Source organism: Perissodus microlepis, chromosome 17 (assembly GCF_051167445.1).
Source record: "Perissodus microlepis isolate ML-2025 ecotype Zambia chromosome 17, ASM5116744v1, whole genome shotgun sequence".
NCBI classification, from domain to species: domain Eukaryota; kingdom Metazoa; phylum Chordata; class Actinopteri; order Cichliformes; family Cichlidae; genus Perissodus; species Perissodus microlepis.
In genome coordinates, this window is record NC_140477.1 from 10,011,838 (window position 1) to 10,039,306 (window position 27,469).

The 27,469-nt window shown below is 40.5% G+C and overlaps 3 protein-coding genes across 25 annotated transcripts in view; all 3 read right to left on the reverse strand.

The window, feature by feature from the left end:
- LOC146369221 (ELKS/Rab6-interacting/CAST family member 1-like) overlaps positions 1-5,780 on the reverse strand; it is a 156,047-nt gene extending 150,267 nt beyond the window's left edge. For 7 of the 16 annotated variants that reach the window (XR_014797317.1, XR_014797315.1, XM_084909646.1 and 4 more), the window contains exon 1: positions 5,500-5,779. The gene's annotated coding sequence lies outside the window, so the exon portion shown is untranslated. Of the gene's footprint in view, positions 1-5,499 lie in introns of all 16 variants that reach the window. The other 9 variants (XR_014797314.1, XM_084909640.1, XM_084909641.1 and 6 more) reach the window with 3 other exon arrangements.
- A 3,536-nt stretch (positions 5,781-9,316) lies between these two features.
- LOC146369223 (E3 ubiquitin-protein ligase TRIM39-like) lies at positions 9,317-13,893 on the reverse strand. The gene is made up of 2 exons (XM_084911099.1): positions 13,802-13,893; positions 9,317-11,848 (listed from the first exon to the last, which is right to left on the reverse strand). The coding sequence occupies exon 2, from the start codon at positions 11,628-11,630 to the stop codon at positions 9,987-9,989; it is 1,644 nt and encodes a 547-aa protein (XP_084767225.1). The 5' UTR covers positions 11,631-11,848; positions 13,802-13,893; the 3' UTR covers positions 9,317-9,986.
- A 2,425-nt stretch (positions 13,894-16,318) lies between these two features.
- Positions 16,319-27,469, reverse strand: part of LOC146369224 (ninjurin-2-like) — a 38,762-nt gene continuing 27,611 nt past the window's right edge. The window contains exons 2-5 of one of the 8 annotated variants that reach the window (XM_084909956.1): positions 19,945-20,081; positions 19,723-19,802; positions 18,799-18,988; positions 16,319-16,836 (exon numbers count right to left, since the gene is read on the reverse strand). In XM_084909956.1, the coding sequence (XP_084766082.1) occupies positions 18,819-18,988; positions 19,723-19,802; positions 19,945-20,081 (387 nt within the window). In that variant the 3' untranslated portion in view covers positions 16,319-16,836; positions 18,799-18,818. The other 7 variants (XM_084909959.1, XM_084909961.1, XM_084909955.1 and 4 more) reach the window with 7 other exon arrangements.

Sequence of the window (27,469 nt, forward strand, 5' to 3'; positions counted from 1 at the left end):
GCTTTCTGAACATTATTTTTTTGGGAAAAACTGATAAACCTTTTAGAAACTTTTACTGGATCTGACTATACTATACCTTTACCAGTGATCACTGAAATAAGCTTCTGACTCTGTCCGTTCATTAGATACAGGCATCAAAGATGGCTGCAAGTTGCAACACTTGCTTTGTTCATGTTTTCTTGAACCTCATAAAATACCCAACTAAACTACCAAGGATTGGTAACATAATAGCAACAAATCAGAAGGTGCAAGAAGAGACAGTCTCTAAGAACTCCCACTCTTGGAACTTCCACAGTTTCACTTTTCCTTTTTCTTTTTTTTTGATAGAAGAAGTTTTATGTAACTATGCACCTTTCATCTATTGTTTGGAGCATGCCATGTCATAAATTTTCAACTGTCCAATCAACATGGATTACCAGGATATCTTATGGGCAAGCTTCTTTGTGAGAAAAGGTTATTATTATTCCATACATATCATCAGTAATGTTTTTGTGACTATTAAAAATGATCATTTTGTCTATAACAGGTCTAAAAAAAACTATTTTGACAATTTAGCTGTTATGTGAGTGCCCTTTAAGTGAATTATAGACAATCTGAGTACAATGGGATTAAGGCTTCAGTCACGCAGGTCTAAACACCAGTTAGCGACTTCCTAGCAATCTGTGTATTCCCCAGCTAATGCGGTTGTAAATGTGGTTGTGATTCATTTCATTTCTTTATTTATTTCACACATGGTTCAACAGTGTTTCAGCAGGACGTAGAGAAGTTGCGACAGAAAGTACAAGTTTGTGCGAGTGTGTGTGTATGAACGGGACTATCTGCTCGACGGTCTTTGTTGATACGCACATTATGCAAACTACCTACGAGAAGCTGGGGACATTTCTGCTCGAAATCCACCGTGCAGCTGCTCACTTTTGTTTTAGCGTCAAGAGCCTGCACCACCACTGAGATATCTGTTTCTGTAAAGAAAACGTGTCCTCCGCCTTCTGGAAATATTGGACAACAGAGCCTATAGAAGCATCATAAAAACTACGTCTAAAATGAGTCTAGGTTTGACATTGAAAAGACGTCCACAATGACCACATTTGGATTATAAATAACCCGTACTTAGAGTTCCTACAAACATCAACACTAGACGTTCATTAGACGTAGAAAAAAAGAAACAAAACAACCCCTTCAGTGGACCAAAATTGTACGTCCAAAAAAGATGTCTTCCATACACGATACTACGAATGAGTATGGCAATTTGATAGCAACCAAAGCAGCTCCCGTGGTCACTTGCCAACTAGCGACCTTGGTTGTCAGGAGCTCACTGAGAGATTTTCATGCCTTTAACAAAAATGGAAAGGCTCCCCAAAGATTTGCTCTGACCTGATAATCTGGTGACAATTTCGTGCACCCCTAGATGCTGAAACTATAACAATCATAGAAGTATTTATGGTTGAACGGCAAGCCCTTAAATTTTGAGTGTAGACATCCATTATGTACATTGAGAGTGAAAAATCCCAGTTATTTTTGTATTACAAAATAACCACAGATCAATGTGTAAGTCAAAATCTAATCCCACACAAATAAATAACTTTTGGGCATTTTCAGTAAAAAAAAGAAGCTTTCTATACAATAACAGTATAACTACACTTCACTAAAGTTAACTTGTTAGGAGACAACAAGATATGTAAGACCTACAGAACAATGCTATACTTCATATCAAAATTTTACTTTTCCCTAGCTGATAAATACATATCCAATCCTCACTATTTCTGGCTGTTTTACACCAGTTTCTGATGGAAACAGAAGGGTTTTTAGATGCTAAAGGCTCCAGGATATTTACCATATAATTACTAGCATTGCTGTCTAGCAGTTAGTGACTGGTAAGTAGTGTCGAGCTGGGTTTTTAGAGATTTTATGCTAATAAACAGCTCCCTGCTGCAGCTGAAAACAGTGCTATGAGTGGATAAAAATGTATGCTGTAAAATTAAAACAACTACCTACAATGTGATACAAAGCTCTGCAGCTCAGCTGATTATCTTAAACACATAGAAGCGGTCATGTAATCTTCAGCCAAGATAAAAAAAAGACTATTGATTATAGTAGTTTTAATTAGCTCTAATGATGCAGATACCAATGCAGAGTTTGTGATAGGACCAGGCAGACATCCTAGATGGCTCAAACAGAAGATCTGGTCGAGAAAGAAGGCTTTTTTGATTTTGTTACCTAATATTAGCGGCAGATGGTGCTTGGTTAGAATACCTAGACTTGAATGTCTTGTTTTCTCTCATCACACTCATTCCTGTAATGCCTCATTTCCCTCTCTGACTCTCCCTTGTCTCCCTGATGCTTTCCCTTCCTCTCACTGCCTCTCTCTTTTACCATCAGCATTCCTGAAGGTGTTCAGCATGTTCTATTTATGTGGCAACCACACATCCGTCCGTCACGCCGCACAGTGCGACACAAAAACACACACACCACTCAACCTATACTTAGCCGGCTGGTATTTCAGTGTGGGAGACAATTTTGACAAAGTTCGACTCCCGCCTGAGGACTGGGGCTCATAAAAACACATTATGTTCACATTGAATATTACTATTTCTCCATTACTCTCTGTTCCTGTCAGGCTCGTTGTGATTTGCTGTGGCTGGAAAGGACTCACTGGTGCTGTCCAGGGTTACACATCTCACTGAAAGTCATCTCGACAGCCCCGCTGAAGGGGAGAGACGTACTCGTTTCCGAACGCAAGATTTAAAGAGATGCCGGCTGTTCACTAGGTTTTTTTTAAACCTGCAACAGGATTACTCCTTTGAAAAGCCGACTGCTCTTTTTCAAGAGTAGTCACGTTTGCGCACATTTTGACTCACATTTTGATTTATCCAACATTTATCCAACCTTCGTGGCTTAGTGGTTACTCTCATTTTTAAGCTACAAGTGCTGTGATAACACTATAGCTCTAATTTATCCATCCATACATACATTTTCTGCTGCTTATCTGGGTCCATCCAGGTTATGACAGTGCCAGTCTAAGCAGAGATGTCTGAGGAAATCTGTGGCATTCCCAAGCAAGCCAAGCAATGTAATCTTTCCTGGGTCTTCCCTCTGGTGTGCATCACAGTGCATCACATCACCAAGAAGGCACCCAGGACTCACGCAAGTCAGACTAAAAGCTTTTTTAAATGGTTTGCAGGTAAGGGTTAACCCTAACCCTAACCCAGGTGAAGGATAATAGCTTTTATCTTTCACAAAAGTCCATTTTCTCTTTGAGCAGCTTGATAGATTTAGGCCAAAGGTCACTCCCAGTATTGTTTCTCACTACATCACAATGTATTTAAGATTACTGGGGTTCATTTATGACAACTGTGCATTTCATAGCTCATTCCATGATGCTGTTGGTATTTAAGCAATGTATTATTAGTAATATCTGACTTGATGCCACACAAAGAAACCATCATCCATACTGATTAATGCATATAAACATATTTTTAACACATCTAACACTTTTCTGTGTGATTTTAGTAAAAAAAAAAAAAAAAAAAAAAAAGCCCACCTTTATCACTTAACTTGTGGTTCAGACAGTCTATTTAGGATCAGCTATAGATTATTTTCTGAAATGCCTTGAAAGAGGCCTTTATATAAACAGTGAATTCAGTGTTAGGCAGTAGATATCTTGGCATGATACAGATATAAAATTTGCAACTTTGGTCCGTGCCACTGGTCCTATTTGTAACACATATAATATGGCTTAGTCACTGGAAAGCCCAAAACTGATAAGGGACAGATACAATCAGCTCCAGGCTATTGTGTACCACAGGAAATTAATCTAAGATGCGGGCTGGGCAAACATACATGCATACATGCACTATAACTCGTACACAAGCACACACATCCACATCGTGCACAAAAAATATACACTGATGTCATACGGACGCAGCAACACACCGCGCTTATCTAATCTTGGCTTCTGCCTACATAACAAATATGGAAAATGTACCGTTGAGACAATTAACGCAAGCCAGGGAAGAACAAAACTAATTTGGGAGTGTGTAATGGAAGAGAAAGTGAGCGTGCAACTCCCCCAGGCTCTCCTTTAAAGAAGAATGTGATCATCAGCTTGCCAGGCTAAACAAGACTAAAAGCGAGAGGAGAGGGTGACCCATCTTCCCATCTAGGAACAGTCTCGCCCTGCCAGAGTGATTAAAAAAAACAAACAAACCACCAAAGATTATACGGTCTTAAGGTAAAAGCAAAGTCTGTGATAAGAAGAGCTGCTTTCTGTGTCACATGCTGGTGTTGCTGCAAAGCCTCAGGCCCTCAAGACAAACCCTTTTTTTTTTTACCTTTGATGTAGGGAGACTGAGACACTGTTAAGGGGTGTGGAAATTGTTCAGTCGGTGTCAAAAGTTTGCAGCCAGGTCATGCTAAGCTAAAAGAAAACATATTAGTATTTCTACTAAACCTAACTCTAAGAAGGGAGTGCTAGAATGACATCAAGGCCTCGTCAGACTAAGGTGTGTGGAGCCTGGGCTTTTAAAAATGTCCAGTGTTTACAATAAACTCAATGGAAGGAAGCAGCTCAGTTCCCTGACTGGATGTTCCGGAGGAGGGGCGGTGCAAAGAAATGGAGCTGTGAGCGTCCCCCACTCCCCACCACCACCCACCGTCCTGCCTTCATCAACACGATCATATCAAATCTATGTTTTTGCTCAAGTTTGCAAAGACGCTGTTGTCACTGGTTTTGCAAAATCAGTGCGTGCAATCTGTCAGCTGACAAAGAGCTGAGGCATCCTGTTGGAAATATTGCAACACAACTAAAAAAAAAGTCTCCACGGGATTATTATGGGGAAGAGACGAAACACTAACTCAAGCGATCGACTTCCTACACTTCAAGTGCCCCAGGGCGTATCAGCGATACCACATGAGATAAACCCGAGACAGTAATGTCAGTAAATGGGCGCTGTGATGTTACAGAAATATTATAGCCACATAGCGTGGATTTGAGAAGGGCTGTCAGCTTCATCTGCCGCCTGCAACACGCCGAGCAGACTGATAATCGCATTTGGAGGTACAATACAAGACGTAGTGTTGTAAGTCTACCGGCTGCACAGCTACAACTGCTTTACTGAACAATAAAAAGAGGGGGGGGGGGGGGGGGGCGGCTCACACTGTCGTTGTACCACAATGACAGTCAAGCACGCACGGAGAGCCCCATCACAGCTGACCCAAAACTGCTGCTGCCTCTGCTGCTGCTTCGCTTAAAGGAGACCATCAAATATTAATTATTTAATTATGTTAGTGCCAGTGTTCCTGTTATTTCTCAAATCCAAACAAACACACACACGCAGAGAGACACCACACATGTGGGGTTGACCCAATAAGTGGCCAATATGACTACAACACACACTCACACACACAAATAAACACAGAGATACACAAAGGCCTGTGTTATAAAGCATGCATGTGTGTACATACGCACACACTCAAGAGTGGCAAGGAACTTCCAGTACTCACTGCGGCTGTGTTAACGTCCCTGCCCTCGGTTGTGAAATAAGAAAAGAGAAGGGAAAAAAAGGCCAGTCACATACACTCTTCAGTTATTCTGCTGCTGTCAGGGGTTAAAGTGGCGTGTGGTGGCGGACGGTGAAACGAGGTGAAACGCTCTGTCTCGGGCTGTGTTCCCGTTTCCTCTCCGTCTCTTGTCTATCTCCTCTATCTTTCCCTCTTTTCCGTCTTTGCCAGCTCTACCACTGGTGGCTTCCCCACCGCTCTGCTCGGGCGCTCCCGTGACGTCACGACGGTGGAGCGCGCGCCTCCGACACGTACCCCCGCCCCCTCCCCTTTCCACCCCTCCATCCCGCTCTCCCTCCCTCTCCATCGCGTGCACGTCAAACCATCCTCATTAAAAGTCGCAATGACAAAACACCTCATGATTATTATCCATTTATCACGTGGTGATGTGTCACATATTTTTTTTTTAAAAATCGCTGCTTTTTCATTTAAATATACCTGAGAATACTATATTTCCCGAATTTGCAGACAAATAGAAATTGGGTTTGATCCTATGAACCTATTGTGGTTTCCTTTAGTTCTGTCATCCATACACTGCTGTGCAAAAGTCTTGAGCCACCCCTCATTTCTATATATTCTGTTTCCAAAGAGCCAGTCTTATTGTTTTTATTATTTCTTAAAGAGTGGCCTTGAGCAATAGTACTCCAGGCTTCTGAAGGTCAAAGTTTTTCTTTGGACATTGGCTCCATTTTCACTCATTTTTAGTCCAATCCCTTTACCTAATCATAGTCACAGGAATTTTCTTTTCTTTTCCTTTCTTTTTTAGACCTAATAAGGTCAGTGGTAAGCATAAAAACATAAAAAAGCCACCTAACTCAAGGGACGAACCAGTGGTATGTCTACCACTTGTTTAGCTTGCATAAAATTTATTTATTTATTTTTGTGCCAACAAGGCTAGTCCCAAAAAGCTATTACCCAAAAATTTGAGATCCTTAAAAAAATCAAGCAAACTGTGTGGCAGACAAAAGAAGTTTCAGGCCTAATAAAAATTCTACAGCAGATTTCTCCTTAAGAAATATTAAAAAAGGGAAAAACAAGGAGAAAAGGATGAGGTATGCCAAAATACACAAGAAATGGACTGAAAATTACGGGATGATGAATCCAAACTTAAATTTTTTGGTTCAAATTGTAATCAACAAATACAGAGGAGGTAAGGAGAGAAGTGCAACAGTGAGTGTCTACAGCAACCTGTAAACGACCTACTATCATGGACTGGGACACTTTTCAGCCAGCGGTGGTGTGGATCTCCCCGGGCTAAAGCTCATTTAAAAGGATGATGGTAGGAGGGTGAACTGTCAGCTTGCATTTTTGGAAAGACACCATCAGTGATGAAACCTAAACCACATACTGCATCTATTTTGTGATAGATGGTAGAATAGTTCATGCTAGAAGAGTTTGGGTGCTGAGCTGGCCTGCCTGTAGGACACATTTGACATATCATGAAACAAAACATAAAAAAAATATGACAAAGAAGGACTGCTGAGCATTTAGAATCATATATCAGACAACAATGGGACAACGGTGCTCTCCCAACAGTCCAGCAGCTGATCTCTCAGATTTTCCCAGATGTTTAAAGACTGTTGTAAAATAAAGGGGGGATGCTGCATAGTGGTAAACATGTCCCTGTCCAAACCCTTTGGAAATGTGTTTCTCCCAAAAATATTCCCCCAGTTCATGTTTTCATGATGCTGGTGGAAAGTGCGGTCTAACACGTTAGTCCAGAATCTCATATAAGTGTTCAACTGGAGTGAGATCTGGTGACTGTGAAGTCATATCATTATCATCCTCAACAAATCAGCAGTGTTAATTTACACTCACTCTTCTCTTGATGGCCGCAAACCATGCCAACAGAGCCACCAGATCCTGTTGTTGTAGTGGTCAAGGGTTCAGGCTTGTCCTTTAATTTATCTTCTGTCCATGTGGAGCGTGAACTAACTTACTCTTAAAAAACAGTAAAGCAAAATTTTATACGTTATTTGTCCGTACAGGTGTTTAATGTGACTTAAAAATAAATGTGGTATGATTAGTTAACTACCTAATACACTGACTCAAGCTGATCACCTGTTCTTTTGTTGACAGAACAAATAGCCCCTCTGACTTGTAAAACACAAATGTAACTAATGTTATTATGCTGCCCTATATTGATGTTCTTTTCTGCAGGTAGAAAAAACATCCCAAAACATAAATAATCTATATTAAGATGAGAAAAAATGCTCGGCCATTAAAAGGACGGCACAAGGATTTATCTGAAGGAAGGCAATACCAGTAAAGTTAACCTTTATCCTATCAGTCACAGAGGATTTATAAAGTAAACCTTTGGCTATGTGATTTTCTTCCTCCACACTAATGGATCTTTATTGATTTTATCAGATGATGGATTTGAGGATGAGTACTATTTTTAACTTGAATGTGAGAAGGCCATTTGGATGAAAACCTTAGTTCCTTTAGATCAGTAATAGCCAGATTCATCATAAAAGTCTACAGTACTTTTATGTTTTAACAAAATTATCAACAAAAAAATGTAGCTACGTCAGTCTTGAGTTATTCTTTATTCCATACCATATGACAGTCAGCACATTTGATTTGTAGTAAGATCAATTTTACAAATTTATTTCTGTGCTTTTAGTGAATGGGCCTGTCAGCTTTTTAGTGTGATGCTCGTAAGTTATACTTCAGATTTATGGCACTCCTGGAGCTAGCTGCTTGATGAGTAAATGACTGGAATACAGCATGCATACAGTATGTTTGCAGATTTCCCATAAGGTTATCCTCATCTTCTTGCTCTACATTCACTGGCCACTTCGTTAGATGCACCAGTTCAACTGCTTGCTAATTCAAATATCTAATCAGTCAATCACATTGGCAGCAAATCATTGAGGCTTTTAGACAAAGTTCAAACTAAGAATCAGGAAGACAGGTGATTTAAGCGACTTTGAATGTGGCATGGTTGTGGAAGTATTTCACAAACTGTTGATCTACTAGAAATTTTTCAACACAACAATCTTTAAGGTTTTCAGAGATTGGTTCAAAAAGGAGAAAATATCAAGAGAGCAGAAGTCATTTAGGTAAAAATGCCTTGTAAATGCTGGAGGTCAAATGACAATGGCCAGATTGCTTCAGGCTAACATTACAAAAAAGGTGTGCAGAAGAGCATCTCCGAATGCTTGAAGAAGATGGGCTAAGGCAGCAGAAGGCCACACTGTTTGCCACTACTGTCAGCTTGGCATCTTGATTTCTGCTCTGACACTCACATGTTAGGGTCAGAATATGGACCAAAACCTCCGATTAAAGTTTCCAGCACCTTTTTGAATGTATGCCACCAAGAATTAAGTCAGTTCTGCAGGCAAAAGGTGACCAGTCAGTGTATTGCATTATCTGTCTCTCTAATGCACTATTAACACCTGATCCTAAAGAAATATTTCCAACTAGATGCTAAGTAAGTACGCATGCACACAGACACACATTTACAGTGTCCCAGTTCCCTCGGCGCCAGTCAGTCAGACAACTAAGGTATAAATAGTCTGCTAGCTAAAGTTCCCCCTGAGAGAGGTGGACCAACACGGTTTTGTAAACTGTGTTTGCAAACTTCAACTGTGAGCATTTTTAAAGTTGTTTTTTTTAACACTCTCCATGTGTTGGGCATTCATAAACAAGGCATAGGTGAATATAATCTGAAGTTGCAGAAAAAAAAAGGTCCAGAAGAAATTTCTAAGAAATACATTTTTAATAGCAGTATAATACAACATACAACCCCCCCCCCCCCAAAAAAAAAACAGCTTGTCGTCAGATGATGGTTTTTGGCATTTTGTAAATCCATCTAGTCATTTTCATAAATGCTCCCAGCTGTAAAGGGAGAGGTTATACTTCAGAGAGGTCGTCAGTCCATCAGGAAACCCACACACTCACTGGAAGAACATGTAAACTCTGCACAGAAAACTCAGAACCTTCAGCTCTGCTTTTGGATGCACTGATGATAAGTTGAAAGAAAAGTAAAATTGTTGACTGAATTACACAAGACAGTAAAAATGTTGACAGTCAGTGATGTCAAAAGCAAAATTGTAGACAATGAGTCCAAAACTAACACGTGCATAAAATATGTATATAAGCATTTTTGACTATAAATGCAGTTAATTTCCCATGATGCCACCCTCACGGCCCTTTATTTCTAAGGCAGCACATCAGCACAATGGCTAAACAATGGTGCTACCTACTGGCTAAATACAGGTAATGCAACCATTTATGTTTATAACTACTTTGTACATGAATCCGTCCTCCTGTACTATGTCATTCTACTACGTCTGCTGCTTCTGAATTGTTATGAGGTCTTGGCTGCAGAACATGTTTAGCACTATGTATTCAAAAGCACGTAGCCTCTTCCTCAGTGATAACAACTTAATGACACGTGGCATTTTAAGTTGTGAGGTCCACAGTTAAGTTGTGATGGATATTTGGTTGGCAAAATTATTACCTATCCGAAAGATTCCAAAAACAGGATACAGCTTGCACCTGTTACTTAAAGGAAAACCAAGCAGATAATACAGAAGAGCTTTTAATGTTGATGGGTTCTGAGTGAAGGTACATCCTGTGAAGGAGTACATCAGGGTTCTGGTATCCACGTCATAGAACGAGACCTCTCCTTTCTCGTAATCGACAAACACACCAACTGTTTTGGGTCTCTGTCTCACATGCAAAAGAAGAATCTCGGAATCACAGGCAAAATATTGCACATCCCATCCAGTGTACCGTGCGCTTAATGTCCAGGCTCCATCTTTGGGGGTGGGAGGAAAACCCATGTGCTTGTTCACAGACTCTTTGACCACTCCCAAAGTCCAGACTTTACTCTTGCTGACACAAACCTCATAGTAGAATCTGCCTGAGGAGAATCCTTCAGTCGCAAGGACATAGGGTTGATTTAAAAATGGTCGCTCAAAAAGAGGAGAGTAAGGCCGTAAACGTATATTAAGTGTTAGTTTTTTGCCACCCTCGTACACCTTCAGTATTGGATGGGCTACATGGGGATCAAAAGTTAGAGTCATCAAATTGCACAGCTGGATCATCATTAGCTTGTCCCGAGGTGGTCTCCACTCCTCTTCAAAATCATATTCTCTTGATATCCCTTCTCCTTCAATAAAATCGTCTCTCATTAGTGGTTCTGCTGTAGCAGCCTGTTCAGCAGCATCACAGCCATCAGACGAATTGAGCTCATGAACAAGCATGCCCACTTCTTTACTGAGTATCTTTTCTATCTGAGCACTGTACTTCTTCACCATCCCCAAATATATCTGCTGACTCATTTTAGAAAGGCTGTCTGTAAAAGGAGGCACACCGTGGGACAGAGGTTTAAATACGTCCTTATTGAATGCAACGTAGTGGAGGGACGAGCAGCTGTGCAGGAAATGGAGATGGTCTTCTGTCTGTAAAAACTCTTCCAGTTCAGCTATCCCCCTTCTTAACTCGTCTACTTCTTCTTCCAGCAGAGCTATGTGGGTTTCAGCTTGTGTTTCTACTGCTTTGTGCTTCTCTTGGATTAGCTTAATTAGCTCGTCCTGGTTTTTTAGCAGAGAGGCCACCAGAGCTCCTAAAACCACAGCAATATCTGCTAGCTCTCGTTCTGATTCGTCCTTGTTTTGCTGAGCCGAGCGTTTGGCTTCCTTCACATGACTGGATTTGGTCTTTTCCATTTCTTTCATTTCTGATGTTAAGCTGTCAAGCCGGGCTTTCCCCTCTCTGAAAGCACGTTCGGAGGGGATGGTTACGTGTGTCACGTGGTCGTCTTTCAAGCACATGAAACAAATACACACCTGATCTGTGCAGCAGAAGCGCTCCAACATCTTGTCATGCTTCTGACACACCCTGCCCTTCAGGTTTGATACGGGGTCGATCAGCTTGTGCTTCTTTAGGCTTGCAACTCTCTGATGAGGCTCCAGGTCGGCCTGGCAATATGAGGTCAAACACACCAGGCACGTCTTGTGGGCCTTTCGCTTTGGTCCGATACAGGCATCACAGGGCACCTCCCCCGGTTTAGCAAGAACCTCTCCATCCTTTACTCTCATGCTGTTGAAACACTCCATCATATCTCTGAACTCTGTGTTGACCTGAAGCTGAGGTCTGCGGCGGAACCTCTTCTTGCAGAGGGGACATTGCGTTACATCACTGCTGTCCCAGTACTCTGTGATACAAGTCTTGCAGTAGTTGTGTCCACATGGAGTAGTGACAGGATCAGTAAATGTGTTAAGGCAGATTGAACAGAGGAACTGTTACTCACACAGCAAGCTGCTGGCTGAGGCCATGACTAAAAAACAAACGAACAAAGAATGAAGATGACTTAGAATTTCAAATAGACAAAACATTAAATTGTATATAAAAAAGTGTCTTTCAAGGTTTTACCCAGTAAAACTTATACATATATATGCCTAGCAACGCTGAGATTAATCTGTTTGACCTAATATTTTACTTTAGTGAAAACACAACTGAAAACAACATTCTGGATATCATATAATTATTTGGGTTTTTTGTTAAATTCCTTATTTGTAAGAACAAAAATCAACAGGTCAGCTCTTCTACACTTCAGTAGTAACTTTAAATATTATAGCACCGTCTTATATAAAACCAAAACCAAAAAATTTAATTAAGACATTTACTGAATTACTACAATATGCTACATACACTCACCAGCCACTTCATTAGGGACACCCGTTCAAACTGCTTATTAATGCAAATATCTGATCAGACAATCACATGGAGGAAGCTCAGTGCATTTAAGCATATCAACATGGTCAAGATGAGCTGCTGAAGTTCAAACTGAGCATCAGAATGAAAATTAAAGGTGATTTAAGTGACTTTGAATGTGGTATGGTTGTTTGTACCAGAAGGGTTGGTCTGAGTATTTTACAAACAGCTGATCTGCTGAGATTTTCCTGCACGACCATCTCTAGGGTTTTAAGAGAATGGTCTGAAAAAGACGAAATATCCTGAGGATGCCAGTTTTCTGGGTGATAATTCCTTGTTGATGCTATACAGTGGCTACACAGCCAAGGCACTTGGAAGAGCATCTTGAACCCTGTAGCAGATGGGCTACAGCAGCAGAAGACCATACTAGGCGTTACTCCCATTTACAAAGAATGGTAAACTGGGCTGCCATTCACATATGCTCATCAAAATTGAACAACAGAAGATTGGAAGATGTGTCTTGGTCTGATGAGTCTTGATTTTTGCTGCGATGTTCCGATGTTTGGGTCAGAGTTTGGTGTATACAACATGAAGGCATGGATCCATGCTGCCTTGCATCAAGCTCAGGCTGATGATGGCTGGATAATGGTGTGGGGGATATTTTCTTGTCACACTTCGGGCACCTTAATGCCAACTGAGCATCATTTAAACGCCACAGCCTACCTGAGCATTGCTGCTAACCCAGCCCAGTAATGTGTAACTAATGTATTGGCCAGTGCATGTATAAGTGATACTTCTGGTATTATCAGATTGTAAATGTGGTTTGTTTTGTTTTGATATTTCATTTGAGAATTATCTCTGCTTGAAACAGGTTAATCATGGAAGAAAAAAGAGCTTGATGTGTAAGACATAAATAGAAATAGGGTCACAACCAGTAAACAAAGATGTTGTAAGATATGGTTATATGCACATTCATTATTTCTACACTGAAACTTTAAGAACAAAATCAAAGCAAGTAGCAACCTATTCTAGTCTATGCTGGCAAAATACGGAACTAACTTGGAGATCCGGAAAGTCAAAGTTACATGTTATTAAAAGACAAACAGTTTTTAAAAAATAAGTTTGCTTCTCTTTGCCTATCGTACTAGCTTTAGCAAAGTGTTCTGCTTGTGACTTACTGCACACACACACATTCATAAAGCACAACCACAAAACCCTGAGATTTGTAGAAGTTGACCGACTTTGCGGATTAGCGTTTGCGTTTGGCACATCGCTAACACGAGGCTGTGTACGTCGAAAAGACGACGTTGTGTGGACGTTTGTTCACAACCATGACCTAACTATACTAGTTGCCAAAAAAAAGAAGAAGAGCATAAAAGAAATCTATATTTCTAACTTTATCAGAGACCGTCAAAGAGCTCAGCTCTACGCGGAAACAATGTGGAAGTCCAGGGATGGGTTCACATTTCTGCTGTCGTACCTCGCCCAGTTTTGACCGTATCACGTCGGCGTTTCAACTATCTTTGCGGAGTGTTTTAAAAGAAATTACACAAGATAAAAAAATGTCAAAGCTTACCTGCCCAAATGTAGCGTTGAGATTTAAAACAAAATGCAGCCTTTTCACATTAGGCGTGTAGTTTCATTTCCCATTTCATCATCCATCAGTTAATGCGCAGTCTCCGAAGGAAATAGGGTTTTTTTTTTAAAGAAAATTGTTTATTTATTTATTTTTGCATAACAACCCCTAATTTCTTTATATTTTACTTCTAAAGAGCCAGACTTTCTTATGAATTTTTTAAAAGTGGTCTTGAGCAATAGTTTTAAAATGTTTTTCAGTCCAGTCCTTGTGTTGAAGGGTTTTGTGTGTGTGTGTGTGTTTTGTTTTTCTTTGTTAAGCTAACACTGACATACGAGTAACTCAAGCATAAAAAATAAACCGAACTCCAGGGATAAACCAGTGCTGTGCCTACACATCCCTGGATTTAGTCTATTCTAATTCTTTTCTTTCTGATGTTACATTCTCAAACCCGGCTTTCCTGTCTAGTGGGATAATTGCAGAGGGAATACTTGTCACATCACTGCTGTGTCAGAACTCTGTGATACAAATCTTGTAGTAGTTGTGTCCATATGGAGTATAGACAGGATGGGTGAAGTCATGCAGACAGATAAATCACAGGATGATTTTGGTTTTAAAAAACAAACATTTTAAAGCACGACTACATTTACATTGTAACTAATAGCATCAAAAATGATATGTAGAAGGGGAAGATTTCAGCACCTGCCAAAGTTGCCAGAGCCAAGTTGACCACCTTCATCTGCTTTATTTGGCAAAGATTTTATGCCGGATGCCTAGCACGGGCACAGTCAAATGAAAGAGGCATTCTTGTTGAACTGACCAACATAATTGTTTATAAGATGGTGTCAGTGCAGATTCACACTTGAACTGACTAAAACAGTGATACAGCAAAAAATTCCTGTAGAAAATCACAAACTGAAATGATCAGACACTGCACACACTGTGCAAACTGTCAGCCTGACTGATTATCAAGTATTTTGAGATTGGTTGTTAATCTATAGGCTACAGACTTATGGTGCCAAAAACTAATTTCAGTTTTTTTATTTATCCTAAAAAAGTAAAGAGTATCGTTGACAGTTCTACTGGCTGCTCTCTTACCTTGATGAGGAGCACTGCCCTCAGTGGTTCCAGCAACTTGAGCCTTGCTTCTGTCACATTTTCCATATTTCTGTTCTCCACAACATCATTGGATGCCTTTGCACAGTGCAAAGGTGCCCCCAAAGTTTTGCAATTCAGATAGCAGATACTTTAGAAAGCAGTTTTAGATAGCAATTGTCATTTTTCACCATCAGGGGTGACTTTGAGGCATTTTGCCTTATTACTCCTACAACATTTTCTATCATTTGAGTTGCTGGCACCATTGTGCTTTTTCCTGAGATGATACCTTTTTACATCATTAATCAGGCTTACATGCAAGTTGACTCCATTAGTGTGGACAGTCCTTACAAGGAGATAACAATGATCCAATAGCACCTCTGACTTCACCTGAATCTGGGCCATTTCAAAATCAGTCCATATTCTCCCTTTCAATTTTCTTTTGATAGCCAGTAAATTAAACAGCCTCCTCTGGGAGTGAACCATCTTACTGTTGTTCTTCTTTTTGTGTACAGTACTCCCATTTCCACCACCTCCTGTCTCACTTTCTCATCTCATCTTCTGTCCATTACCAGCTCGGCTGAGCTGCAGCCAACTTCTGGAGAGTCTTGCAAATAATTTAATTTCTGGGGAATGATAGATGAGTTTAAAACCCTGTGGTCAACCTACCAAAGCAATGGACAATGCACAAAAGAGGTGAAGAAGTGAGAGCAACTAGGGTGGAGTGGATGGTGATGACTGTTGGGGTGATTTGTGACAGAAGGATAGCAGCAAGAGTGAAAGGTAACTATTGTTTGGAAACAATGGGATTTACAAAAAGACAGGAGGTGGGGCTGGAGGTAGCAGAGTAGAAGATATATGGCCACTTTGGGAGTGACCAGGGTTGACAAAATTAGACATGAGTATATCAGAGGGACAGCTCAAGTTGAGCGGTCTGGACAAAAGCTAGAGATGGTTTGGAAATGTGCAGAGGAGATATCTTTGCTATATTAGGCGAAGGATCTTTAACATGGAGCTGCCAGGCAGGAGAAAAAGGAATACCATAGAGAAAATTCATAGATGTGGTGAAAGGGATGCAAAAAGCTGATAGAGAGAGGAGTGTGCAAGGCATAGGGTAATATGGAAGCAGATGATCTGCTCCTAAAGGGAAGAACTGAAACAAGAAGAATAAGGGCAAGAAGAAGATAGCTTCTGGTCACCTTTTCCTGGAAAAAGTTACTAAAACCAAGAAACACCTGCCTTTATTCCAGTGCTAGTATTACACACATAAAATCAGACTTTATTATCTTCTTAAGAAAGCTCCATAAACCTGTTTTACATATCTGATAACATCTGGAAATATATTCCCTTGTCCATTTCCCCTGTCTGGTCACTAGCTGGCCCCATTAGATGAAGGCAGTGTGGAAAAAAAGAGCCCAAACAGTAAATTAGAGCTTTTATTGCATTCAAATAAAGTGTGATCCTTAGTTTAAGTCACTGAGAGGGAAATTGTTCTCACATGTTTTGATTTCACTGTTTAGAAACATGACAAAGAAGAATGAGTCTTGTGTGTTCGAGTTAGAGCTCAACAAACTGGGGACTATACATGTTACATGTAAGGAATGCATACAAATCTGTTAAAATGGATGTGTGCGCAGTCAGTTACCCATGAAATGCCCAAAACCTGCATGAAAAACTCTCTAGTATGAACAAACGTACATTTTAAGTGGTTGCAAGCATGCTTTTATGGTGGCGCAACTCTAAAAGTGCAATAGTTTACACATGTGCATGTGTATATCAGTGAATGCGCATCATAAGCCACGGGAAGTATCCAGTGCTCTTCATGGCAAAGGTACTGATGAACAAATTGATGCCTGAGGTGATGAAGACTATAATGGTGGTTATGTTGTTCAGGTAGTCCAGACGCTTTTGTAGAGTGGAATTGTTCAGGTTCCGACGGCCTGTGTCGCACACACACGCACACAAACACAATGGAGAAAAACAGGCATGAGAACAGATGATGACACATTTCTTTTGACCAAAATGCCTTATATATATTTTTAATCTGCCAAAAGAATAGTATAGATGCAGGCCCAAAATAACAATGTTCAGTAAAAATACAATAAGCCAAGTATAGCTTTCTTTTTAATCACTCGTTTTATTTAGCTTTTTATTCACAAAGATATTTATCCATTTCATTTTTTTTTTCTATTTTTACTGATGTCAAAGATGTTTTAAAATAAGATGTATATTTAAAATCAAAATAAGCTCTACACTTTTACCGATTAGGCACATAAAAGAAGGGAAGAATACATGTAAAATGCACAGAAAAAGTAGAGACATCTACAATAAAAAAGTACAATATTTGCACAAGCATGTCATTGGCGCAAATAAAACCATGCATGTTTAAATGACAGCTGGTTAAAGTTAAAATATTTTAGTTCGATTACAGTGTGAGAAATTTGACAAGTGTCTGAATAGGAATTAAGATGCAATGTTTGAACACGTGGGATTGTTTTCCAACTTTGTCTTAGGCCAATGTGTCATGCTACTGCACAGATGAAATACTGCTGCAAAGCATGTTGGTGGGTCTGTGCATGACTTAGATATATTTTCATAGTTTTGTGTGTCTCAAAAGTGGAGTCGAGCCAACAGCCAGCGGAAGAATCCGGTCCTCTTGGAGCCGAAGAAGCTGATGAAGAAGTTAATCACTGTGGTGGCGAAGATGATGCCTGTAGCAATGTTGTTCAGGTAGTCGAGTCGTTTCTGATTGGACACCACGTTAAGGTCCCTGCGGGCTGCAACATGCACACACATGCACACAGACAGACACACAAACACACAATTTCAAACATTTCAAACACAACCACCACTCTCACAGTTAACCCATACGTACAAACGTTCAGTAATCCAAACAACAGCAATATTGTTGGCTCATCACTCATGCTGCCCTCCATCCTCTTTGTAGTCTATGTGAGTTTGACCGGTTCAGATTTCACTGTAAAACATAAAAACTGAACAGGATTAAACCAAAGTTTGGATTGATGAGCAAGCTCTGTGTTGTGCCCATTGGAGAAACTGGCACTGTGACGCTAGCTCAAAAAGTACACCAGTCCTGTAAGACTTCCTTGTTAAAATGCCCAATGTACGTCCTGGTAACAAAATAACGTTTGGGCTCTACTGAGGTTTTGCATTGAACTTAACAGCAAACCATGTGATGTCATTTGTCTCCATTTTGAAAGTGTGACAAGGTAGGGTCGAACGAATAAGCTCTCAGTCACATAGTCTTAGAGAGCAGTCCGTGACTATCAGGAAATTATCGATCACAGGAAAAATGTAAAAAAAAAGACAGAACCAGCTAGCTAGCCAAACTTGCTCGCATTGGCTAGCATCTTAGTGCTCCACTTTCTCAACTTATTTTTGTCTAACAAATAAGTCACTTAGGTTTTTTACGCCCACCTTTTATATAGTCTGCGCAAGCAGCTTATTTTAATATATATACCATAAATCTGTGTGTTTTATAATGGTAAACAGCAAAGGATAGAGCTCAAAGACTGCGCAGGAGGGAAAAGTTAGCCCTGCTCCTTCGAAGAGAAGCTGCTCACGGCTAGCAAGAAAGCTAATGAGTATATTTAAAAATCAACTTAACTTTACTGGCATGACTGAGAGCTTGCTCCCACTTAGCTCTAAGACTGAATGTTGAAGCAATCTTTGACTGTAAAGTGTGTATACCTTTTAAAAACATTCATTCATCCACAGCTACTGAACAAACAGCTATTATGCTACAGTAATAGCTGTTTGTTCAGTGGCTGTGGATGAATGAATGTTAAAGGGGACTACTTTGTGGCCAAATTTGGTGTGTGCAAAGTTCAACATTTCATCAGCAACATTAATCAAATGTTTACGTTTATCAATGTACATACATTTGTCTGCTTAATCTGTCTCATAGAATAAAGCGCTGAAATAGCCATCGCAGCAAGCAGCTGCGCTGTGTCCCAAAGGCCGATTTAATAATGTTGATAATGAAAGTGAGGCAGATGATGCCGGTAATTAGATTGTTCAAGAAGTTCAAGCACCGCTGACAAGAAGGGAGGCGGGTCAGCTCCAATCGAGCTGCACTCACACATACACACAAATGGAAAATGCATACATGCATTGCACACACACAGATAACCAGAACACAACCATGCAGACAGAAAAAACAGAGACAGACACACATCTAGTTGGTCCACTGGCCCAATCCATCCATACTGAATTAAACAATACAATAGTAATATAGTTGATTAGTTAGTGAGTTGGACAATATGTTACACTGGTATGTGTTATGATTGTGTGCTTGTGTGACCACAACCTAGTTATGTGGGTCAGATCTTACTTTCTAAACAGATGTACATACTAGAACCATTGCCTACGTTACACAGTCAGAAATGCATCCTGGCAAAGAGGCCAGTGCGTTCCATCCCGAAGACAGTGATGAAGATGTTGGTGACAAAGACGAGAAAGATGGTGATGGTTAGGGTGTTGTTCAGGCTGTCCAGGCGCTTCTGGTTGGCTTCTTCATTGAGGTCTCGCCGGGCTGCAATGCACATATACAAACACATACCAAAAATAGCAACAAAACGAGAGCATAAAGTGCAGGGAACCATCATGTTTCTGTAGTTCTTGCATATAAAATGCATTAGATGGCTTATGGATTTTATACCTAAAGCCACTACCTTTAAACCTGCACTAGCTGTATTTGACTACAAACAAGTGTCAGTGAATTAGTGTGTTAATATGATGGGTTAAAAACATGGAAGATGGATTTCTGAGTCAGAAGATGTCCAGCCTAAATCTATAATGCCTACCGATTATGATGATCAGGATTCCAGCCACTATCTGAAGAGCCAGGGAAAAGGAAATGAGCGTCAGAACAGCGGCGTAATACCTAGGAACGAAAAGGAAATGCAATGCAAACAAAAGGATAGTGAATAGATAATATTTTTGGCAAACATAAATGCGATCATGGAGAAACAGCTCACAGGTAAACAGTTACGGTTTTGCCTTCTTCATATGTACATATATTGTACCTGTAGCCTGCACCCTGTTCAATGACTGTCTTCATGTGTGTAATGTTAGCCAGGAACAAGGCGATGTCCAGCATGCCTTCAGCTGCTGTTTTCTTAGTAGCATACAGGTTCATGTTCAGGTTGGAGGCTGAACCACCCTGCAATAGAGAGACACAGATTTCAAGTGGGTTATCTTACAATTTGTATCCACACACTTCTTTTCAAGTAAGTAGAAGTACAAGAGTGTAAGATACTGATGGCAAAATGCAGTCCCAAATATTCAGTCATTTGGTTACTAAATACCTAGCCATGCTTTTTACAAACTACATTTAAACTCATTCCAGCCATTATAATGCAGCAGGGATCTTACCTTGTAATACAAAACGTTTTCAGATAACTGTTGTCATGAATTGGTGCTATTTAAACAACACTGAATTGGATTCCTTAAAATGATCTTTTTTTAAAGTTATGCTGATATTGTGCTTTTGATATTATCAATTATCAGAAATTATTAAAAAATTTAACTCAGTAGCGTTCAAACACTCATCTCACCCCCCAAACAATTAATCAACAAATATAAAGAGCTAAGACAAATACTGTACTGAACATCATTTTCTTTAACAAGGAACTGGCCACAAGAGGGCAGCACAGACCAAGGATATGGTTACAGAATTTTCTATTATATTATTTATCATATTCAATATTTGCAACCAAAGGAAAACCAGAGATATGATGAGTGGGAAAGTCGGTATATTGAGTTCCTCTGATACTCCTCTATGCAATCTATTAACAGACAAATTAACTGTTTGAGAACTGCAAGAGAAGAAGTGCATTAGGCAGTTTGTGGCTCATGTTTCAGAAATTGAAATTGTGTGCATGTGTGTTGATGTACGGTTTTCTGTGCCTCTGTGTTACTGCAAATCTTCTTATCTCCCCAGGACAATGATTTGGTAGAGCAGCAGGAGATGAGTTTGACTAGAAAAGAAAGAATCGGCCTGGTTTCGTGGTTTTGGCAATTTGGCAATAAAAACGGTGTGTGCGTGTGTGTGTTTACTTGAATAATCATTGTTATGAGGACCTATTTGAGATTTTAAACCATTAAGGCGAGGACAGATTGAGTGGTCTTTCCTTTCCTTTAAAGGACTATTCAGAGGTTTGGATTTGGTTTTAAGGTTCAGGTTTTAATTACACTATTACACTATTTGGAGAGGTTAGAATGTGCATTACCATCTTTATAAAGGTAGCAATAGTGAGCGTGTGCAGTGAGACGAGAAGAAATGAAAACATGAGGCATCATTACGTTACTGTATGACTCACAGCACATATAAAGGGCTAAAATTTTCTAGATCTAATTGTCCTGCTATAGAACACAGACTGCAGATGCACATATTGGATTACATAAGACTTATCTATATACTAAAGTGCTCTGTTCGCAAATGGATGGCTGTGTGTATGCATGTGTACCATAAATCTGTTTTTCTTCAGCCTGCATAGAAAGAGAAATGCACTTAGGGAAGACATAGATCACATAAATGAAGTCAGTCATATTCACACTAAGGGCACATTGCACCTCATGACCTCACTGTGCTTTAATGTGCTTTGCTGCTCCAAAATAAACAGCGCTGACATTGTACATGTGCAGCAATTGTTAACACTTCAGCTCCTCTGTTTGCGCCGTGTCTGTTTTTATAATCACCAACCAATTGCGACTGATATTGATTTCAGCTTTTAAGCCATGTATATTCCATATACATGTGCATTAAGAAGGGTTATAGCAAGTATCTGACTTTATAGACAAGGCCTTTCATTAGGTTTAAATGGCCTTTAATGCAACCAGCAAGTTACATGGTAGTGGCTTACAGAAAGGCAACAGTAACTCAAATAACCACTCGTTACAACCAAGGTATGCAGAAGAGCATCTCTGAACACTCACACCATGTTGAACCTTGAAGCAGACAGTAGTCAAGACCGCCTAAACCAAGACCAAGACAATACCAAGACCAGAGGGTATCGAGACCAAGACAAAGTCGAGACAAGACCAAGACTGAGACAGAGACTTAAAAGTCTTTAAACTGCAGCCAGATGCTGCTTTGTTTACGGGTGTCAGGCATATTTATGTGTTTTTGCGATGCACTCGCACAGCCCTCCTCACCGCTGAGTCACTCACTTACTGAGAGGACAGACGCACGCTCCACTTGACTGTCGCGTCTCTCACCCTCTCTGTTTTTCACATAATGATATTATCCTATATCCTCGCATGTGATTGGCCACAATATGGAGAGATCGGAGCATAGCTGAGCCACTGTGTGAGAGCTGAGCAGCGAAAGGAAATGAAGTGAGGAGCCGGCTCTCGCTCAATGGGAGTCGACTCTTCTGATTCACTACAAAGCACTCTCTAAGCACGGCTCTTAGAGCTGATGCTTTTGTGCACGATACATGATCGAACGTTACGTTGTGTGTCATGGATACTGTTGACTCCAAATCTCCCGACCACTATGTCGCTTTGAGACAGCAAGACCGAGACAGCGAGACCAAGACAAGACCAAGACCACGTAAAAGTGGTCTCGAGACAGAGACCAACTCTAGCAGATAGGCTACAGCAGCAGAAGACCACACTGAGTGAACTAAAAGAAAGGAAGCTGAGGCTACAGTGTGCAAGGACAATCCACCAAAACTGGGACAGCAGAAGATTTGAAAAATATTAAGTGGTTGGATGAGTGTCAGTTTCTGCTGATGTATTTCTGCTGATGTAAACAACATGCAAGCGCTGCTTGATCCTGGCTTGTATCATGTATGCTACCTGTAGTAGCAGCTGTGTGATAACATCATGTCAATATGGACCAAAACCTCTGAGCAATGTGTTGAACAAATGCTTTTAGGAAGCAGTTAGTCTTCAATGTGATGATCTTTTGTTGGTTATATATATAAACCATCTTCATCAGGCTCATCTCTTCCTCTCAGGATGATATTACTATTATAATCTATCACAGGCAAAAACTATTGCATAGATCATGGTAAAGCATGACATGGCCACGGTCAAGCCACAAACCCAGTGCTGTAATGCTATGCAGTAATAAACACTGTGGTTTTGACACCCTCTAGTGGAAATTATCTGTTATTGAATAAATGTGGCGTGTTTTGTTGCCATGCCACAAAATACATAATAAATCATGTGGAAATCATAACAAAAGCAAAATCTGTTCCTATTTTTATAAGTAATGGCATAATTTAGGCTCGGGGGGGTGAATGCCCTGCAGTATTGGACTTCAACCCAAGAAGAAAGCTGTTAATAGCCTGTCCTTTTTAAAACATAATTCCATAAACGTAACCACTTGTTTATTATCTTAAACCCGACAATGAATCTGAACAAAGCAATCTTCTGAACTGAAATGTTTGTAGCTCTGCAAAAGCCAAGAGTCCAGCCAGCACACCCACACCACTCAGGCCTTTGCCAGATGTGCTGCCGTGCAAAAGTAAGCAGGGCTCACATTGCTTACTCTCTCTTTCAACACACCTTTAAAATAAGTGAAGCTGGTTTCAGATTTGTCCGCTTTTGATGAGGTGGTCAGAACACAGAAATGTTTGGATGATCGTAAAAGCCTGGCAGCAGTCACTATCACGCTGTTTTGCCAGTTTGCTGGCTCCGTGAACATATGGAAACGCTCCAGAAGTTGTAGAGTAGGTGCACTCTGAAGGATGTAAACACAACGTTCTTAAAGGTCACATGTTTAGGTGTCTTCCTTGCATTCTGACCACAACTGCTGCTAGCGTAGCCATTGTGTTTACATCCTCTTCCTTTCCTTTCACTCCACAAGTTCTGGATGTGTTCCTTCTGCATGGAGACGGCGATTTGCAAGGTGCGCTTTGGTAGCAAATAGCTTTCACTGACACTGTTCATATGAGGTCTGTGGCTTCTCATAACTGTGCTGCTGCAGTTTCTCGAGCAAGCTGTTGATCCTGACATTTCGGTTCAAGTGCCGCAAACCAAAACAAACTGTCCTTTCATCAATGAGGAAAAAGTAGCTCTGTTTTTACTCGGTATTTTTGAATATACTTTACATTGCACTTTATCCAGATGTTTACCAATCCCAGGATATAAAGTCTTGAAATGTTTCTGTGGTTGGCAGTTTATCTGTCATAATGTTGTGATTTTCATCAAAATAGTGCCTGTGGTGTACTTTAGTGCTCAAAGCTTGATTTCATCCTCTGGTACATTTTCATCCAGACTGCGTAGATCTCCGAGAAACTACTCGGCAATTCCCAGAACTGTAAGACTGTCAAAACACCATGAGCACATGTACCGCAGCTTTTCTGTGTTTAAGTGTGTGTGTAAGAGAGAGAGAGAGAGAGACAGACAGACAGAAACTTGGTAAGAGATAGGAGAGAGAGCACAGAAAGAGAGAGAAGCACAGGGTGGGTAGTGAGGAAGTGAGAAAAAATATGCAGCATTGGAAAGAGCGAGACGGGGAAAAATATGCCTGTACACTGGCATTTTTCCATCTTTTTCTCCTTTGGGGACTCGTGGTCGCACTTTATCAACATCAGCCTTGGGAGTGCTGCCAAAACACACACACCCACACACACACAAACACACACACACACAGACGCACACCACAACCAAAACATTGGAGTGGCCTATACAGATTTACTTACCATGCGTGTTGTTTAGTGTAATGTCTCTCTAAATGTACTGACTGCACTTTTATCATTCTTAATCTGCATTTATCTTTATTTATTAACACTGAATGATAGACAGTTCTTTTAACTTTTGTTTCACACACGGAGAGAAGTCCTTATTTGCAGCAGGGTTTAGGAGAAGCAGTTTGATGAGGTTAGGACAGTTGGACACATTTAGGCTGTAAAGCTGATCTGAGACAAGCTTTATCATGAAGAACCAAGATTTTTTTTCTTTTTTTCATGCAGAATTATTGAAATACTACTAAAACACCATTACACTGCCACTACCAGCCTGAACTGTTGATACTAGGCAGGATCAAGCTTGTATTTTGTTTACACTAACAGAAACTGAGGCTCATCAGACGAGTCAGTTTATTCCAGTCTTCTGTTGTCCAGTTTGGGTGGTTTGTCTATACCAGTGGTGTCCAAACCCAGGCCTCGAGAGTCCTGCAGGTTTTAGATGTGTCCTTGATCCATCACAGCTGATTTAAATGGCTGAATGACCTCCTCAACATGTCTTGAAGTTCTCCAGAGGCCTGGTAATGAACTAATCATTTGATTTAGGTGTGTAGACCCAGGGTGAGATCTAAAACCTGCAGGACACCGGCCCCTGAGGCCTGGAGTTGGCCAAGCCTGGTCTATGCGAATTGTAGCCTTGGTTCCTGTTAGCTGACAAGAATGTTACTCAGTGTGGACTTCTGCTGCTGCCCATCTGCTTCAAGTTTCAACATGGCGTGTGCTCAAAACTGCTCTTCTGCATACTTTGGTTGTAGTGAGTGGCTATTTGAATTACTATTGAATATCCCAGCAGATCAGCAGTGTTTGAAAGAAGGTCCTGAGTTCGACTCCACTGCTGGCACCTTTCTGTTAGCGGGGCTGGGTAATTGGTAATACCAAATTGCTCATAAGTGTAAATGTGAATGGTTGTCTGTGTACCTAGATTTACCCTGCCTCTCACCCTAAGGCAGCTCCAGCCCCCTCCCATTGCCCTAATAAGGATAAGTGTAATAAAATGGATGGTGAAAACATCTTTCTTCTCCATTGTCTATGTTCAGTTTTAATTCAGCAAGTTGTCTCCAAGCCTAAATGCACTGATTTGCTGTCATGTGATTGCTTGATTAGATATTTGCCTACCTAATAATGTGGCCGAGTAAAAACTTGGCATGATGATACAGAAGAAGAAGTTTACCAGAGTTACTACAATAAAAATATTCAAGTTATTCCATCAAACATTTCCCATAACATTTTAATGAAAAACAACATTTTGGCTGTTTTGTGGATCTCGAAGAATATTCTTGTATTCATTGTGAGCCATAAATAACAATTTCACTAGCTGGGCCCACGTCCTCATTTTAGGTTTGACAGCGTTTTAGTAGGTAAAGGCGAATGCTTGGACATGAATTGAGCTGCGGTTTGGAAAAGGCCTCGAAGGGGACTGGCAACGGCTCCCGGGCCTGGCAGATCCCTGTGTACTAAATAGAAGTGAAGAAGTTAAAGAATTGAAAAGGGGAGGGAGGGTGGGGTACGTAAACGAGAATGAACAGCTTGCAGAACTAGTGGAACCTATACAGATAAGAACCGGAAGGAGCGTGGTTAGACAGAGGCGTGATCCCGCTCCAGAAATTCTGATACATAATCTCCAAAAGATGCAAAGTAACCATAATTTAGTATGTTTACTATGAAATAGTGTAGAGTAAAGTAATATTCTTATATAAGTTAATGGTTCCCTATCATGACACTACGGTGGGAAGAAAATTTAAATTTCTGCACACAGAAGATCTATTTCCTCTTGTGGTTTTGAAAATTGGATTTATATAGTAAACTTTTCCCAGAACCACAGAGCCCCTGTAAAACTCTCATTCCCCCCCATCACTGAACCTTAACCATAGGCACTGTGCCATATCACATAGTGTACACAATCCACACCCAAACACACAAACCCTTTATAAGACAAATAATGCATACTTGCCTTATGCATATACTATGAGGCACATACAAAAATATGTTGCCCCACGTGTATTGGCAAGCACATTTGTTCCAATAATACACGCAAAAACATGCTTACAAAACTGTACATCTTTACACTGCTAAATGCACACACACATACACACCAGACCACATGGGAGGCCCCCTTCATCTTCAAAGGAAGTGCTCCACCCCTGTACTCTTATTGGTCACTGTAAGGGCCAATGAAAAGGGAAACCCAACTAGGAGTGGACCTCCGGTGTTCCTTTACTATCTTAATTTTACTGAGTATCTGACTCAGTGTAAATGTACTTGCTTGACTTTCTTGTTCTTCTTTCTTCCAAGGCTCTCAATGCCTAAAGGCAACATCTTTCTGTTTATTTTAACTGCCATTTAGGGTGAGGGAAGTGGAAGAAAGCAGAAAAGTACCTGAAAAGAAACAGACAGAAAGAGAAATAGTCATCAAAAAGGGAGGCAGAAAGGCAGTAAGATAAGATGTGTTTCCTTTCACTGGCTGAGGGGCAGCAGAGTATTGTCTCTAGTTAAGACTTACCTAGATTAGCTTGTATCCCACCCCGAAATAAAGCATGAGATTGGAAGAAGATGTGTCACGTCAAGTTTTCTTCAAAGAATTTCCAAAACACAGTCACAGGTTGTTGATCTCTGATCAGACCTATTACCTGCTTAAAGTCATGAGACCTATGATAGTCTAAGAAAATGCTCACATGCAAGAATTCGGAAAAAACAATATGCACCTTTGTGATGTGAAGGAAAAAGCTTGTGTGTGCACATTACCTGTTATGAGTAATGTCCAACAATGTTGTTGACCATCTTTCCTCCGTGTTAAGCATATAAGTACAGTACCGCAATGTTAAGTGGTCTTAGACCATGGCTTCTTTGCCCA